This window comes from Argentina silus (genome assembly GCF_951799395.1).
Source record: "Argentina silus genome assembly, chromosome: 16".
Lineage (NCBI taxonomy): Eukaryota > Metazoa > Chordata > Actinopteri > Argentiniformes > Argentinidae > Argentina > Argentina silus.
Window position 1 is genome coordinate 97,501 of NC_139670.1, and position 18,173 is coordinate 115,673.

The 18,173-nt window shown below is 53.2% G+C and overlaps 1 protein-coding gene and 1 pseudogene across 2 annotated transcripts in view; both read left to right on the forward strand.

Moving 5' to 3' along the window:
- LOC310816648 (serine/threonine-protein kinase TAO2-like) overlaps positions 1 to 16,843 on the forward strand; it is an 18,935-nt pseudogene extending 2,092 nt beyond the window's left edge. Inside the window, exons 4-20 of the transcript XR_014555107.1 lie at positions 33 to 134; positions 325 to 370; positions 2,450 to 2,546; positions 2,664 to 2,777; positions 2,930 to 3,021; positions 3,881 to 3,974; positions 4,142 to 4,223; positions 4,321 to 4,488; positions 4,785 to 4,985; positions 5,646 to 5,833; positions 6,183 to 6,360; positions 6,587 to 6,715; positions 6,853 to 7,056; positions 7,464 to 7,703; positions 12,188 to 12,400; positions 15,676 to 15,857; positions 15,981 to 16,843. The product of XR_014555107.1 is annotated as a serine/threonine-protein kinase TAO2-like (transcript). The remainder of the gene's footprint in view (positions 1 to 32; positions 135 to 324; positions 371 to 2,449; positions 2,547 to 2,663; positions 2,778 to 2,929; positions 3,022 to 3,880; positions 3,975 to 4,141; positions 4,224 to 4,320; positions 4,489 to 4,784; positions 4,986 to 5,645; positions 5,834 to 6,182; positions 6,361 to 6,586; positions 6,716 to 6,852; positions 7,057 to 7,463; positions 7,704 to 12,187; positions 12,401 to 15,675; positions 15,858 to 15,980) is intronic.
- Positions 7,765 to 11,317, forward strand: LOC310816649 (serine/threonine-protein kinase TAO2-like). Its single transcript, XM_083686910.1, has one exon. It carries the CDS (start codon positions 7,783 to 7,785, stop codon positions 9,256 to 9,258), a length of 1,476 nt encoding a protein of 491 aa, XP_083543036.1. The 5' UTR covers positions 7,765 to 7,782; the 3' UTR covers positions 9,259 to 11,317.
- Positions 16,844 to 18,173: the final 1,330 nt, after the last annotated feature.

Consider the following 18,173-nt stretch of genomic DNA (forward strand, 5'->3'; position numbering starts at 1 on the left):
TAAGTTGTTGTTCTTCTGGTTGTTTCCTGTAGAAGTGGCAGGACATCATCAAAGAGGTGAAGTTTCTCCAGAAGCTTCGTCACCCGAACACCGTAGAATACCATGGATGTTACCTGAGAGAACACACAGCCTGGGTAGGTACACACACACACACACACACACACACAGCCTGGGTAGGTACACACACACAGCCTGGGTAGGTACACACACACACACACACACACACACACACACACACACACAGCCTGGGTAGGTAGGGGGGGTGTACAACCTTTAGTTTGCTGGTGGTAAACATGTTCTCTCCCCCCCCCCCCCCCCCCCCAGCTGGTGATGGAGTACTGTCTGGGTTCAGCGTCTGACCTGCTGGAAGGTGAGTCAGGAGGATGTTCCGTCTGTCTCACACACACACACACACACACACACACACACACACACACACCTCTAACCTCTCACACACACACACACACACACCTCTAACCTCTCTCTCACACACACACACACACCTCTAACCTCTCTCACACACACACACACACACACACCTCTAACCTCTCTCACACACACACACCTCTAACCTCTCTCACACACACACCTCTAACCTTTCTCTCTCTCACACACACACACACACACACACACACACACACACACACCTCTAACCTCTCTCACAAACACACACACACACACACACACGCTCTGCTGAAGGTAGGAAAGCTAGGAAAGCTGCTGGCCCGGATGGCATTCCGGGGAGAGTACTTAAGACCTGTGCTAACCAGCTAGCTCCTGTGTTCACTACCATATTCAACTTATCACTGGCAAATTCAGTAGTTCCCACCTGTTTTAAAAGATCCTCCATCGTCCCTGTGCCCAAGATCACCTCCCCAGCCTGCTTAAATGACTACAGACCCGTGGCTCTAACCTCAGTGGTCATGAAGTGCTTTGAGAGGCTGATTAAGGAATACATCTGCTCCTCCCTCCCTCCGACCCTGGACCCACTGCAGTTCGCGTACAGACCAAACAGATCTACAGACGATGCAGTTTCCCAGGTCCTCCACACCACTCTCTCTCACCTTGACAGGCAGAAGGGGGGCTATGTGAGAATGCTGTTTATAGACTACAGCTCAGCGTTCAATACCATAGTCCCCACCAGACTGGCTGATAAGATGATTGGTTTAGGACTGAACATTCCCCTGTGTGCCTGGATCCTGGACTTCCTGACGGCCAGGCCACAGGTGGTCAGGGTGGGTAGACACACCTCCAGCTCACTCACACTGAGCACAGGGTCCCCCCAGGGCTGCGTCCTTAGTCCCCTCCTCTACTCCCTGTACACCCACGACTGTGTGGCTAAGTCCAGCAAAAACTCCATCATTAAGTTTGCGGACGACACGGTCGTGGTGGGGCTGATCTCTGACAACAATGAGAAAGGCTACCTGGACGAGGTGGCGGACCTGTCACTCTGGTGTCAGGAGAATAGCCTCATCCTGAATGTCTCCAAGACAAAAGAGCTGATTGTGGACTTCGGGAGAGCACAACAACTAAGGGCCTACACACCGCTGGACATCGGTGGGACTGCTGTGGACAGGGTGAGCAGTTTTAAATACCTGGGAGTCCACATCTCAGAAGACCTGACCTGGACTACCCACATCAGTTCTCTGGTGGGAAAGGCAAGGCAGCGCCTGTTCCATCTCAGGCAGCTGAGGAAATTCAAAGTCTCCCGGAGGATCCTTCAGTCCTTCTACTCTGGAGCTGTGGAGAGCATCCTGGCTGGTAACATCACCGTCTGGTACGGTAACAGCACGGCCCAGGACAGGCGAGCTCTGCAAAGGGTGGTACGCCTGGCAGAAAAGACCATGGGAGCTCCAACCCCCCCTCTCCATGTCCTGTACACCAGGAGGTGTAGGACCAGAGCCTACAGGATTATGAAGGACCCTCACCACCCGAAAAACGGACTGTTCCAGCTGCTGCGGTCAGGCAAACGCCTTCGCTGTCATGCAGCAAGAACAGAGAGGCTAAGGCTGAGTTTCTTCCCCCACGCCATCAGAATCATCAACGATGACCCCACCAGTGCCCCCCTCAAGTCACTCACACACTCACTGACATCATAACACATATGCACACACATAATCATCCATCTGCTGTTTATATTGCTTACTGCTTATACTGTTCATATTGTTTATACTGTTTATACTGTCCATACTGTATATTTTTTAGTACTTCTATTTTATTTTATTCTATTTTAAAACGTATTGTATTGTTGCACTACTCTGTGGCACTGTCACTTTTGCATTTCACTGTATACTTGTATGAACGTGACAAATAAAGAATCTTGAATCTTGAACACACACACACCTCTAACCTCTCTCTCTCACACACACACACACCTCTAACCTCTCACTCACACACACACACCTCTCTCTCTCTCTCTCTCTCTCTCTCTCTCTCTCTCTCTCTCTAGTCCATAAGAAGCCGCTCCAGGAATCAGAGATAGCTGCCATTACCCATGGTGCACTGCAGGGCCTGGTCTACCTGCACTCTCACAACATGATCCACAGGTACCACCCCCTCCTTCCTCCTCCTTCCCTCCTCCTCCTCCTCTCTCCTCCCTCCTCTCCTCCCTCTCTCTCTAATCTCTTCTCCTCCCCCCCACCCACCCACCCCCACCCCCACAGGGATGTGAAGGCGGGGAACATCCTGTTGACAGAGCCCGGCCAGGTGAAGCTGGGCGACTTTGGCTCCGCCTCCATCATGGCCCCCGCCAACTCCTTCGTGGGCACGCCCTACTGGTGAGGACGTTACTATGGTTACTGTTACTATAGTTACTGTTACTAAAGTTAGGGTTAGGAACTGTGTATCTACATCTAGACATCATCACAGCTGAGCTCAGTGTGTGTGTGTGTGTGTGTGTGTGTGTGTGTGTGTGTGTGTGTGTGTGTAGGATGGCCCCTGAGGTGATTCTAGCGATGGACGAGGGTCAGTACGACGGCAAGGTGGACGTGTGGTCACTGGGTATTACTGCTATAGAACTGGGTAAGAACTGGTATTACTGTTATAAAACTGGTATTACTGGGTAAGAACTGGTATTACTGCTATAGAACTGGGTAAGAACTGGTATTACTGTTACAGAACTGGTATTACTGTTATAGAACTGGTATTACTGTTACAGAACTGGTATTACTGCTATAGAACTGGGTAAGAACTGGTATTACTGTTATAAAACTGGTATTACTATTATAGAACTGGTATTACTGTTATAGAAGTGGGTTTACTATTATAGAACTGGTATTACTGTTATAGAATTGGGTAAGAACTGGTATTACTGTTATAGAACTGGGTAAGAACTGGTATTACTGTTATAGAACTGGTATTACTGTTATAGAACTGGGTAAGAACTGGTATTACTGTTACAGAACTGGTATTACTGCTATAGAACTGGGTAAGAACTGGTATTACTGTTATAAAACTGGTATTACTATTATAGAACTGGTATTACTGTTATAGAAGTGGGTTTACTATTATAGAACTGGTATTACTGTTATAGAATTGGGTAAGAACTGGTATTACTATTATAGAACTGGTATTACTGTTATAGAACTGGGTAAGAACTGGTATTACTGTTATAGAACTGGTATTACTATTATAGAACTGGTATTACTGTTATAGAACTGGTATTACTGTTATAGAACTGGGTAAGAACTGGTATTACTGTTATAGAACCGGGTAAGAACTGGTAATACTGTTATAGAACTGGGTAAGAACTGGTATTACTGTTATAGAACTGGTATTACTGTTATAGAACTGGTATTACTATTATAGAACTGGTATTGAACTGTGTTGATGTCTCCCCCTATCTCCCTCCCTCCCTCCCTCCCTTCCTCTCTCTCTCCAGCTGAGAGGAAGCCTCCGCTGTTCAACATGAATGCTATGAGTGCCTTATACCACATTGCCCAGAACGAGAGTCCTGTTCTCGCATCCAACCACTGGTGAGTCCCTGAATACCCATCATCCTCTGCTGCCTGACCTGGCCAATCAGCATCCAGCTGGAGCTCTAGGATGTTGTTGCTTTTTTTCTGGTCTCTTCAGTCGTGTTATTATGGTGTTTGTGGTTGTCATGGTGTTAGTGGTTGTCATGGAGTTCTCTGGTCTCCAGGTCGGACTACTTCCGTAACTTTGTGGACTCGTGCCTCCAGAAGATCCACCAGGACCGACCGACCTCTGACCTGCTGCTGAAGGTACCACAACTACAGCTGCTTCTGGTATGACCCGTCCTCCTGGACCTGAGGTGGCATCATAACTTACCCTCCTCCTCCCTCCTCCCTCCCCTCCCAGCACCACTTCCTGTGCCGAGAGCGTCCGGTGACGGTGGTGATGGACCTGATCTCCAGGACGAAGGACGCGGTGCGGGAGCTGGACAACCTGCAGTACCGCAAGATGAAGAAAATCCTGTTCCATGAAGCTCACAACGGACCAGCACCAGAGGGAGGGGAGGAGGAGGAGGTGAGGAGGAAGGGGGGTGAGGAGGGAGGGAGAGGGGGGAGGAGTTGAAGAGGGGGGGAGGAGGGAGGGGGAGGTTCTGGACAGAACTAAGGTGTTCCACAGGGATCGGTTCTTGTTCCGGTTGTTTTGACTGTTGGGTTAGAGTTAACAGCATGGTGTTGGGCCTGGCTCTACTTCCTGTCAGGACAAAGAGCTGCTTCTCTCCTCCTCATCTGAGGAATGCATGAATACATCAGTGTGTGGTGTGTGTGTGAGAGAGAGACCACCTCTAAACCCCCCCCCCCCCCCCCCCCCAGGATGGAGAGCCCTACCTGCTGCAGACTGGGACGGTCAACAGCATGGAGAGTTCTCATTCGCTGCCGTCCATGTCAATCTCCGCCTCCTCCCAGAGCTCCTCCGTCAACAGCCTGGCCGACGCCTCGGACGACAGCAGCACAGAGATGGACACACACACACACACCGTCACCTCCCACTCCTCTGTCCTGCACCAGCCTCTGGTACACACACACACACACACACACACACATTACATTTACAGCGACTTACAACAAGTCCATGTGTCTAAAGTCAGCGAATCATCTAAACACTTCATCACCCTAACCTTAACCCCTGACCCCTAACCTTAACCCCTAACACTAACCCCTGACTCGATCAGGGTCAGGGGTCAGGGTTAGGGCCGCTCCAGCCCCTCCCACCTAACCCAACACCAACACCACCACCACCACCACCAACACTACTACCACAACACCAACACCACCACCACCACCACCAACACTACTAACACCAACACCACCAACACTACTACCACAACACCAACACCACCACCACCACCACCAACACTACTACCACAACACCAACACCACCACCAACACCAACACCACCACCAACACTACCACCAACACCACCACCACCAACACTATCACCACCAACACCACCACCAACACCACCAACACCACCAACACTATCACCACCACCAACATCAACACTACCACCACCAACACCACCACCAACACTACCACCACCAACACCAACACCACCACCACCAACACACACACACACACACACACAAATCAAACACCCAAAGACCTACATTAACACCTCACTGTTTATTCCCTCCCACCCTCTCTCTCTCCCTCCCTCCCCCCCCCCCCTCCCAGAGCCATGACAACATCTATGACGACCCCTACCAGCCGGAGCTGGAGCAACAGCAGGCCCCGCCCGGGGGAGGGGGGGGGAGGAGGAGGCGGGGCCGCGACCACTTCGCCACCATAAGGACCGCCTCCCTGGTGACAAGACAGATCCAGGAGCACGAGCAAGGCTCCGCCCTCCGCGAGCAGATGACAGGGTACCCCGCCTCCATGTCAACTAACGTATGCCTTAACTATGGTCCCCCCCCAGGTATAACTCTATGGTCCCCCCCCCCCCCCCCCCCCAGGTATAACTCTATGGTTCCCCTCCCCCCCAGGTATAACTCTATGGTCCCCTCCCCCCAGGTATAACTCTTCGGTTCCCCCCCCAGGTATAACTCTATGGTCCCCGTCCCCCCCAGGTATAACTCTGTCCCCCCCAAGGTATAACTCTATGGTCCCCTCCCCCCAGGTATAACTCTATGGTTCCCCCCCCCCCCCAGGTATAACTCTATGGTCCACGCCCCCCCCCCCCAGGTATAACTCTATGGTTCCCCCCCCCCCCAGGTATAAGCGCATGCGGAGGCAGCACCAGAAGCAGCTGATGGGTATGGAGAACAAGCTGAAAGTGGAGATGGAGGAACATCAGCTGAGGCTGGACAAGGAGCTGGAGAACCAGAGGAGCACCTTCACTGGGGAGGGGGACAAACTCAGCAAGAAGCACCTGGCCATCCTGGAGAAGGAGGTGAGGAGAGGTGGGGGGGGAGGAGGTAAGGAGAGGGGGGGAGGAGGAGGAGGTGAGGAGAGGGGGGGAGTAGGTGTGGAGGGGGGGTGAGGAGAGGGGGGGTGAGGGAAGGAGGAAACTCAGCAAGAAGCATCATGGAGGAAGTTAGTTTATTATTATACCAGGCCAACGTGTGTGTGTGTGTGTGTGTGTGTGTGTGTGTGTGTGTGTGTGTGTGTGTGTGTAGACCAAGGCGGGCGTGGCAGAGGAGAAGAAGTTCCAGCAGCACATGTTGTCTCAGCAGAAGAAGGAGCTCAGCGTCCTGCTGGAGAACCACAAACGCCAGTACCGCCAACGCAAGGAGCAGCTGAAAGAGGTGTCCTATACACCCTAACCTGTCCCCCGGTGTCGCACCCTAACCTGTCCCCCGGTGTTGCACCCTAACCTGTCCCCCGGTGTCGCACCCTAACCTGTCCCCCTGTGTCCCACTCTAACCCTTCCCCTTGTCCCTAGGAGCTGAATGAGAACCAGTCCACCCCTAAGCGTGAGAAGCAGGAGTGGCTGGTCCACCAGAAGGAGTGTCTGCAGCAGCAGCAGGCGGAGGAGGAGGCAGGGTTGCTACGGCGACAGAGGCAGTACTACGAGCTGCAGTGTCGTCAGTACAAGAGGAAGATGCTGCTGGCACGCCACAACCTGGAGCAGGACCTGCTCAGAGAGGTAACCGCCTAGCCTAGCCTAGCCTGGACCTGCTCAGAGAGGTAACCGCCTAGCCTAGCCTAGCCTGGACCTGCTCAGAGGTAACCGCCTAGCCTAGCCTAGCCTGGACCTGCTCAGAGAGGTAACCGCCTAGCCTAGCCTAGCCTGGACCTGCTCAGAGGTAACCGCCTAGCCTAGCCTAGCCTGGACCTGCTCAGAGGTAACCGCCTAGCTTAGCTTAGCCTAGCCTAGCCTGGACCTGCACAGAGAGGTAACCGCCTAGCTTAGCCTAGCCTAGCCCCCCACAACCTGCCTTCTAGGCCAGGTCTCCTGTGGAAAAAGATCTTACTACCTTAATGGTACTTCCTAGATCAATAAAAATGAAAATAAGAAAGTCAACTTTCTCCTCCCCCCTCCTCCTCCCCCAGGACCTGAATAAGAAGCAGACTCTGAAGGACCTGGAGTGTGCCATGTTGCTGCGCCACCATGAGTCGACTCAGGAGCTGGAGTTCCGTCAGCTGGGTTCCGTCCAGCGGACCCGGGCCGACCTGATCCGGACCCAGCACCAGACGGAGCTGACCAATCAGATGGAGTACAACAAGAGGCGGGAGCAGGAGCTGCGTCAGAAACACGCTGTGGAGGTCCGACAACAACCCAAGAGCCTGAAAGTGAGTCAGACCCAGAACCAGAACCTGACCCAGGCTCCAGAGGAGGGGGCAGGGGGGCAGCAGGACACCCAGGCTGGGGATGGAGAGGGGGAGGGGGGGGGGGGAGGGGGATGAATGTGAAACCAAAGAGGACAGGAAGGAGGGAGGTGACGGGCCAAATGACGGAGAGGAGGTAGAGGAGGAGAGAATAGAGGAGGGAGGAGGAGGTGCAGAAAGAAAGGATGAGGTAGAGGAGGACAAGAAGCCAGAGAACGAAGGAGAGGAAAGTAGGGATGAAGAGGGGAATGTGGAGGAGAGGAAAGCAGGGGAGGGAGAAGGAGAGCTGTGGGAGGAAGAGGAGGAGGAGGAAGGCAGTGACACTGATGATGACGAGGAGGAAGGTAGGGGCGTGGCTGACGGCTGTCCATCAGAGCGAAGCTCCTCCCCCTCGCTGGAGCGGAGGCGGGGCCGGGAGACGGACGACCTCATCGAGTTCTACTTCCCTGATTCGCCAGAGGAGCTAGAACCCTCCCCCATCTCCTCCCCCCCTCCTCCCCCCTCCTCCCTCCCCTCCCTCTTCTCTCACGCCATCTGTCTCCTCCTCTCCCTGTCTGCCGCCGCCCATCCCTCCAACCTCACCCTCCTCCTCCTCTCTGTGTTCCTCCTCTCCCTCCGCCGCTCCCCCCCCCTCCCCTCCCTCTCCTCCCTCCTCCTCTCCGCCGAGCTGCTCCTCCTGGCTCTCTTCTTCTCCTACCTGTTCCTTCGTTCCTGCTGCTCCCTCTCTCTCTCCTCCTTCCTGTCCGTCAGCCTGTATGCGTGTGGCGTGGTCAGTGTGGGCGTGTCCCTGAGCCTCGGCCTATACTACGTCCCTGTGGCGCTGGTGTCGGCCTCCCTGCTCAGTCGCCCCTCCCTCTTCCTGTTCCTGTACCTGCTGGTCTTGGGGGTCCGCCCCGCCCGTCTCTTCCTCCACAGCGCCCCCCGCAGACTCAGCCGCCTCTGGATGCGCTTCCTGTTCCGCCTGCCCCGCCCCCTCTTCGCCCTGTGCCAATCCCTGCTGGGGGGCGTGGCTGAGCGCAGCCTGTACGACATGTTCCCCAAGGCGGGACGGAACTGGGGCGTCCGCCGATCCAAGATCCCCGTCCCGCTCAGGTCCCTCCCCCTGGAGCAGCAGAGGCGGCTAGGCCACACCCCCCGGGCCACGGCCCTGGCCACCGCCCTCCTGTGCGTGCGGCGGTTCCTTAGACGGCCTCTGGGGGCGCTGGCGGACCTGGCCAACGGGGCGGTGCTGCGTCTGGCGGCGGCGGTCCTCGGGGAGCTGCCCCTCCCCTGCCTCCGGAGGCTGAGGGGGCTGGGCCTGCTGAGGGAGGACACGCCCAGTCGCCTCCCCAGACTCCTCCCACGCAGCGTCAGAGAACACCGCCTCAGAGAGAGGAGGAGAGAGAGGGAGAGGAGGGAGGAGAGGAGGAGGAGGGAGGAGAGGGAGAGGATGTTCAGGGAGGAGGGGAGGTGGGAGGGGGGGCTCAGGAGGACGCAGTCAGGGAGGAGTGTGAGAGGGAAGGTCCGACCCTGGAGGTAGAGAGAGATGGAGAGAGAGGGAGAGGGAGGGAGGTGTGTGTGTGTGTGTGTGTGTGTGTGTGTGTGTGTGTGTGTGTGTGTGTGTGTGTGTGTGTGTGTGTGTGTGTGTGTGTGTGTGTGTGTGTGTGTGTGTGTGTGTGTGTGTGTGTGTGTGTCTGTCAACCTACCATGATGACACCACCTGCCCCTGGATCTGATTGGCTGTTGACGTGCCGCATCACCCAGTCAGGTCACATGTCACATGTCTTCTACCCAGAAGTCTCAGCGTCTTTATTCTGCTTTTTGTAAAAGTTGTTATTTTCTTGACTTGATGATGATGTTAATGAGGAAGAATGTTGTTTATGGTCATTGTTAAGACCATGTCTGTGCAATGTTGTTGATGTTGTTGATGTGGTTGTGTTGTGGTTGTGTTGTGTTGTGGTTGTGGTTGTTGTGCACAGCAGTCCCAGTGCTGATGTCAGTGCCCACTATCGATGCTTCTCATTGGCTGTTAATTGACCACCAACAAATCATATTGCCCCAGTAGATACTGTGAAGTCAGCTGATTATTTCACTAACCCCGCCCCCCAGAACACTACAGGTGATTGATGGTGCAATAGAACCAATCAGAACAGAGCGAGGAGGCTGCTGAACCAATCAAAGCAGACCTGACAGATGAACAGACTTCATAGTTTGGTTTCAGACCAAAGTAGACGGTGGAGGAGAGAGAGGAGAAATGGTCAGTTTGTTGATGTATATTACTTGTTAAGTGGTTGTTTTGGTTTCAAACCAAAGATGATAAAGTATGGAAACATAGTGTATTATGTTTAATCCTCTCATTAAATAGGTATTAATTATTGCACTAGGCAGTAATCTTATTATATAATGAAAGATTTACCAACAAACTTCCAGTTATCCTTCTATGGTCCTAGTAGAGAGGCAGGGTTAGGGTCAGGACTAGGGTTAGGGTCAGGACTAGGGTTAGGACTAGGGTTAGGGTCAGGACTAGGGTCATGGTTAGGGTCAGGACTAGGGTCAGGGTTAGGGTCATGGTTAGGGTCAGGACTAGGGTCATGGTTAGGGTCAGGACTAGGGTTAGGGTCAGGACTAGGGTCATGGTTAGGGTCAGGACTAGGGTTAGGGTCAGGACTATGGTTAGGGTCAGGACTAGGGTCAGGACTAGGGTTAGGGTCAGGATTAGGGTCAGGACTAGGGTCAGGGTTAGGGTCAGGACTAGGGTTAGGGTCAGGACTAGGGTTAGGGTCAGGGTTAGGGTCAGGGTTAGGGTCAGGACTAGGGTCAGGGTCAGGGTTTCAGTCGTGTTAACTGTATTAGAAGCATAACAACCATCTTTTGGGCAGAGCAGCAATTCCTGTAATCCAAAGGTTGAGAGAACCACTGAATGTGATGAGGATGATGAGATGGATGAGGATGATGAGGATGAAGTAGAAATGCAATAATGAAGAGATTAATTGAAAGACGTCCAAACGGTTGTGCTGTCCCAGGGGGGCGTGTCCAAAGGGGTGTGTCCCAGGGGGGCGTGTCCACACAGACAGCTGGCGACACCAAAGAGGTTTGAAGTCCAGCGTTTCAGAAAGCTGAAGGTTGGTTGTCTGTCTGGAGAAGCTCTGTGAGGTCAGAGACCTGCAGGAATATGACTACAACACAGAGAGAAGGTTCTAGAACACTACTTAGAACACAGAGAGATGGTTCTAGAACCCTGTTGTTTTCACCCTTTTCTGTTTATATTTGAATGTAATTTATGATTTCAATTTATTTTTGTTTTGTGTTCCAGTGTATTTTTGTTTGTATGTTTACATTTGTTTGTTCTTTGTGTTTGAATTTCCACAGAGTTTTATCACGTTAAGTTTTATATGAATGATTTATATGAATAATTAATATATGCAGTATTTAGAAGACAGTACTGCATTCTTTGTTCAGCGGCCATTTTGTTTAGTTCCACCCTCGTCAGTGAGATGGTGTGTGTGTGTGTGTGTGTGTGTGTGTGTGTGTGTGTGTGTGTGTGTGTGTGTGTGTGTGTGTGTGTGTGTGTGTGTGTGTGTGTGTGTGTGTGTGTGTGTGTGGAAGCAACGTTCTGTCATACTTAAAGATTTTTTTTCTCCATGCAGAAATAAATTCATTTTTTTGTTAAAGTCATCGTCTTGTTCATTTTTATGATTTACGTCGTTGTTTTCCATTATTTCATCATTGTCATTTACTATAATTTCCTCCTTTATTTATTCACCCTTTCAGTTTTTATCAAACATAAAGAAACAGAATAGAACTGATTCCATCAAATCCAACATCCTCGAGGCTTCCTCTCTCCTCTCCTCTCCTCTTCTCTCCTCCTTCCCTCCTGAAGGTAGGTAGGAAACAGCTAGAGTAGGGAGACATGACCTCTAGAGTTGGTCTATTCTACCCCCCCCCCCCCCCCCCAGACCTCTAGAGTTGGTCTATTCTACCCCCCCCCCAGACCTCTAGAGTTGGTCTATTCTACCCCCCCCCAGACCTCTAGAGTTGGTCTATTCTACCCCCCCAGACCTCTAGAGTTGGTCTATTCTACCCCCCCAGACCTCTAGAGTCTATTCCATGAACTCCACCCACACACAGTAATGTGACAGGTTAGCATCTGATGACATCACTGTTAACCAACAGATGGAGGACCATGATGCACCTGTTTCCTCCTCCCCAAGGAGAGGAGAAGACAAACCTGTGATTACAGAGGGGGGGGGGAGGGAGGGGGGAGGGGGGGGGGAGGGACATCACCACCTTCTCTCTCCCAGTGATCCTAATCCACTCCATCTAAACACACACACTATCAATGCCACAGGTAAACCTTCTCTATCCCCCATCCCTTCTCTTTCTCTCCCTCTCTCTCTCCCCTCTACCCTCTGTCTCCTCCCTCTCTCTTTCTCTCTTCCCCTCCCCCCCCCCCCCCCCCCCCCCCACAGTCTAAGGAGCTGCAGATCAAGCGTCAGTTCCAGGACACGTGTAAAATCCAGACGCGTCAGTACAAGGCTCTGAGGAACCACCTGCTGGAGAGCACGGCCAAGGCCGACCACAAGGGGGTGCTGAAGAGGCTGAAGGAGGAGCAGACCAGGAAGCTGGCCATCCTGGCCGAGCAGTACGACCACTCCATCAACGACATGCTGTCAACCCAGGCCGTGAGACACACACACACACACACACACACACAGTCTCACACACACACACACAGTCTCACACACACACACACACACACACACACACACACTGACACACACACACTCACAGACACACACACGCTCACACACACACACTCATACACACACACAGTCTCACACACACACATTTACATTTATGGCATTTAGCAGACGCCTTTAGACGCCTTCCAAAGAGACTTACAACAATCCATTAGTTTAAGTAGTGAATCATCTGAACATCAGTCATCATAAGACACAGTCATCAATGCTCACACCAGGGTTAGGGTTAGAGTTAGGACACCAGGGTTAGGGTTAGAGTTAGGACACCAGGGTTATGGTTAGAGTTAGGACACCAGGGTTATGGTTAGAGTTAGGACACCAGGGTTATGGTTAGAGTTAGGACACCAGGGTTATGGTTAGAGTTAGGACACCAGGGTTAGAGTTAGGGTTAGGACATAAAAATAAATTATATATATATATATAATTTATTTTTATTAGCAGAACTTGTACTGGGGGGGTAGTGGGGGTGAAGAGGTCTCTAGGGTTGGGGTTAGGGTTAGTACAGGGGGGTAGTGAGGGTGAAGCGGTCTTTAGGAGGGACTGTTAAGATGTAGCTTGAAGAGATGGGTTTTCAATGTACGGCGAAAGATCGGAAGTGACTCTGCAGTCCTGACAGCAGTGGGAAGCTCATTCCACCAGTGGGGCGCCAGAACAGTGAAAAGCCGTGACCGAGTAGCGTGGCCACTGCATCCACGTAGAGGCGGCGGTGCCAGGCGGGCAGCCGAGGTGGATGAGCGGAGTGATCTTGCAGGGGTTTGGGGGCTAACCATTGCTTGCGAGTAGGGAGGGGCTGTTCCCTTTGCCGCCCGGTAGGCAAGCACCAGGGTCTTGAATTTGATGCGAGCTGCTACTGGGAGCCAGTGGAGGGTGCGGAGGAGGGGCGTGACATGGGAGAATTTGGGGAGATTGAACACCAGACGAGCGGCAGCGTTCTGGATGAGCTGCAGAGGCCTGATGGAGGAGGCGGGGAGTCCGGCCAAGAGTGCATTGCAGTAGTCAAGGTGAGAGATCAGTGTTTGGACCAAAAGTTGTGCTGCTTCTCTGGTGAGGAATGGACGTATCCTTCTGATGTTGTAGAGGAAGAATCTACAGGAGCGTGCTGTCGCTGTGATGTTCGCCACACAGGATAAGTGGTTGTCAAGGATCACCCCAAGGTTCTTGGCTGTATAGGAGGAGGAGTTTTCCACTGTGATGGAGAAGTCTTGGAGAGGGCAGGCTTTCCCTGGGAGGAAGAGCAACTCAGTCTTGTCAAGGTTGAGCTTGAGGTGGTGGGCTGACATCCAAGCAGAAATGTCTGCAAGACACGCAGAGACACGTGTTGCCACCTGTGAGTCAGAAGGGGGGAAAGAGAGAAAAAGTTGAGTGTCATCTGCGTAGGTGTGGTAGGAGAAACCATGTGAAGAAATTACAGAGCCGAGAGATTTGGTATAGAGAGAGAACAGTAAAGGCCCAAGGACAGAGCCCTGGGGGACACCAGTGGTGAGGGGTCGTGGAGAGGACAGCGATCCTCTCCACGTCACCTGGTAGGAGCGACCGGCCAGGTAGGATGCAAACCAGGAGAGTGCAGAGCCAGAGATGCCCAATTCTGAGAGGGTGGAGAGAAGGATCGGGTGGTTTACCGTGTCAAATGCAGCAGGAGGAAGCTTGAGTGGAGTGGAGAGCCTCTGTGACAGCGAGGAGAGCAGTCTCAGTAGAGTGCCCAGCTTTAAAGCCGGATTGGTGAGGGTCAAGGTAGTTGTTTTGAAGGAGGTAGTTAGACAGTTGGTTAGAGACAGCACGTTCAAGGGTTTTATATAAGAAGGAGTGAAGGGATACCGGTCTGTAGTTATGGACAGCAGACGGGTCAAGAGTTGGTTTCTTGAGAAGAGGCTTGACTCTGGCTGTCTTGAAGGCAGCTGGGACAGATCCTGTGGATAGAGAGGAATTGATTAAGGTGGTAAGGAATGGAAGGAGGTCTTTGGAGATGGATTGGAGAAGGGGGGAGGGGATAGGATTGAGGGGGCAGGTGGTTGCCCGCTTGGATGTGACCAGCTTTAGAACATCATCAGGGGAGAGGGGGGAGAAATCTGATAAACCAGAGACTGGGTGTTGCACAGTGGGCTTGGGAGGAAAGGTAGCATTGTTGGTGAGAGGTAGAGGGAAGGAGCTGCTAATGTCATCAACCTTCTTTTCAAAATAGGTGACAAAGTCATCGGCAGACAGAGAGGAGGAAGGAGGGGGAGGAGGAGGGTTGAGGAGTGAGGAAAATGTGGAGAGCAGTTTCCTTGGGTCAGAGACAGAGAATTGAATTTTGGAATGGTAGTAAGAAGCTTTAGCAGCTGATGCAGATGGTGTAGTTGAGGAGGAGAGAGAGACAAGGTTCTAGGTCATCAAGGAGGCCAGTTTTTCTCCATTTCCTCTCAGCTGCCCGGAGCCCTATTCTACAAGCTTGCAGGGTTTCAGACAGCCAGGGAGCGCGTGGAGAGGATGGTGCCAGCCTTGAGATCTGTGGACAGAGAGAGTCGAAGGATGAGGAAAGAGAGGACAGGAGGGTGGAGGAAGCTGCATCAGTGGATAGAAGGGAGAAGGATTCAACAGAGGGTAGGGTGGATAAGACAGAGGAAGAAAGAGTGGTGAGTGAGAGGGTGCGCAGGCCGCGACAAGAGGACACAGTGTGGGTAGAGACTTTGGGTAGAGATCTTGTGAAGACAAGGTCGAGCTGATTGCCCGCCTTATGAGTCGGAGGAGAGTGGGACAACAATGTTGATAGATAACAACAATGTGAAGTTTGACAGGGGAGGTGATAGAAACAGCATGGAATTCGAAGGTGGATATGGACAGGTGTGACAGGGAAAGGACATTATGTGACCACTTGGCGAGATGAGGAGTCCTGTTCCTCCTCCTCGACTAGAGAGTCTAGGGGAATGAGAAAAAGGAGTAGGCATCAGAGAAGGCTGCACACACACAGTCTCACACACACACACACACACACACACACACACACACACACACACACAGACACACACACACACACACACACAGTCACACTTGGTGTTCTTCACTTTCATGTCCTTACCTGACACCATGCTAATCCCTGTGATGATGCAGACAGACACGCCCTCCTGTCTAAACCACGCCCTGTCCTTTGTATGGGCGGACCTCTCACACAAACCTCCACCTATCAGTGCTGATGTCCCGCCCCTCTGCCCTGTCCTCAGCTGCGGTTGGACGAGAGCCAGGAGGCGGGAGTACCAGGTTTTGCGGATGCAGCTGCAGCAGGAACTGGAGCTGCTCAACGCCTATCAGAGTAAAATCAAGATCCACACGACGGCCAGCACGCCAGGGAGGCCCGCGCCCTGGAGGGGGGCGTCGCTGTCCGCAGGCACTGCTGGAGCAGAGGGTAGGGTGTGTGTGTGTGTGTGTGTGTGTGTATTGATGTGTGTATTGATGTGTGTTTGTGTGTGTATTGATGTGTGTGTGTGTGTGTGTGTGTGTGTGTGTGTGTATGTGTGTGTGTGTCCAGATGGAGGAGGAGATGCTGAGCCTCCAGAGTGAGCGTTCTGCGGGGATCCGGACCCTCTGGAGCGCCAGGCGTCTGAGGTGGAGATGTACGACTCCGAGAGCCTCCGTCTGGGGCTGAGCAGCCTGGCACTGACCCCCCTGCCCCCGGGGCCCCGCCCCCGCAGGCCCCGCAGGCCCTGCCCCCCGCTGGAGCCACGCCCCACACCCCGCCCCCCCGCCACACCCCCGCCGCAGCCACAACAGCAGTGGGGGGAGGAGGGGGGAGGAGGGGGGAGCAGGGGGGAGGCAGCCCACGCCATGGCCATGGCCTTAGGCCTGGGGAGGGATGGGAGGGAGGGGGGGAGGGGAGGGGAGGGAGGGAGGGGGGGAGGGAGGTGCACCACTCCTCTCGCTCCTCCTCGTCCTCCTCCTCCTCCTCTGCCCCCCACCACCGCCACCACCTCCCCCAGCACTACCACCACCAGAGCACCCCCCAGCTGTACCGCCAGAGAGATAGAGAGAGGGAGCGGGAGAGGGAGAGGGAGAGGGAGTGGCCTGGGGGGGACCTGGCCCACCCCCACCCCCACCCCTTCTCCACCACCTCCCATCACGCTCCTCCTCCCAGTCCCTGGCCCTGCTGCCCCCCCGCCCCCCCCCCCCCTCCTCCCAGGGCGTGTTCCGGGGGGGGGGGTGGGGCTGGAGATCCGGGGGGCGCCCAGCCTGATGGCCCTGAGAACAGCCCCCAGCCGCTCAGGAGGACGGCCTCGGGGGGGGGGGGCCGGGGGGGCCAGGAGGGCCGGGGGGGGGGGGCAGACGGGGTCCTGAGCCGCAGCAGCCTCTGTCACCTCACACATCTCCAATGGATCCCACCTCTCCTACTCCTAGAGGGGGGGCCGGGGGGGGGGGGGCGTCGACTCTAGGGGGGGGGGGGGGGGTCGTGTTGCTCTAAGACAGAGAGGGGGGGTGGTAGAGGAGAGAGGGAGGGAGAGAGGAGAGAGAGGGAGGGAGGAGAGGAGAGGAGGGAGAGAGAGAGGGAGGGAGAGAGAGAGGGAGAGAGAGAGGGAGGGAGGGAGAGAGGGAGGGAGAGAGAGAGGGAGGGAGGGAGGAGGAGAGAGAGGTTGTATCCATGTCTTCTTCTTCTATGATGTTCTGTGTTGGAATGGAGGAAAAGAGAATGGAGGGAGAGAGGTGTGTGGTGTGTTGTGTGGTGTGTGCTGTAGTGTGACAGCAGAACAGGAAGGCGTTTAGGAACGTGATGACATCACAACACATCTGATTGGTCCATTCCTGTTGTTGTTTGTCAGAAGAGAGCCGACGCCTCTTAAAGGGACGCTGGCAGAAAACAAGACTACTCTGGTACTACGACTACTACGACTACTGCTACTACGACTACTGCTACTACTACTACTACTATACTACTACTACTATACTACTACTACTATACTACTACTACTACTACTACTCTGGTTATGGAAATGATTCTGAATACACTGAATGTTTATTAAAGCAACAAGCACTGGAGAGATGGAGGGATGGAGCATGGAGGGATGGAGAGATGGAGGATGGAGGGATGGAGCATGGAGGGATGGAGCATGGAGGGATGGAGGATGGAGGGATGGAGCATGGAGGGATGGAGGATGGAGGGATGGAGGATGGAGAGATGGAGAGATGGAGAGATGGAGAGATGGAGGGATGGAGGGATGGAGGATGGAGAGATGGAGGGATGGAGGATGGAGAGATGGAGGGATGGAGGATGGAGAGATGGAGAGACACATTGATGAAGAAAAAAATAAAACATCTTCCTGTCATCCATGACTGGGTCTCTTTAGATGACATCAGAGTCTCTTTAAGATGACATCATCACTCCAATGCATGATCAATGTACCAACCAATTACGGCAGAGACGTAACCATGGTTACGGTACCTGTCCCACCATCCAGCCCGGTCCAGAACCGACCCATCAGAACTGTCATCAGTTTTCTAGTACCGACGCCCATCACGTCATTTTGATATTCAGACGAGTGTTGAACCCACGATTTAGAGCAAAAAGCGAAATGCATTTTCTATAAGTGTGGATATTAATATTACTAATCCTGATATCATTGTTGTTGTAATCATGTACACATTTTTTCACAATCTGGTTAAAAGAAAAAGTAAAAGAAAAGAAAAATAGAAGATAAAACATGTTGCATTGTGGGTATGATGTGTGGTTATG

What these genes read in the sequence shown, in the direction of transcription:
- LOC310816649 (XM_083686910.1), top strand. Translation starts at nt 7,783, where the DNA reads ATGGAGAGGGGGAGGGGGGGGGGGGAGGGGGATGAATGTGAAACCAAA.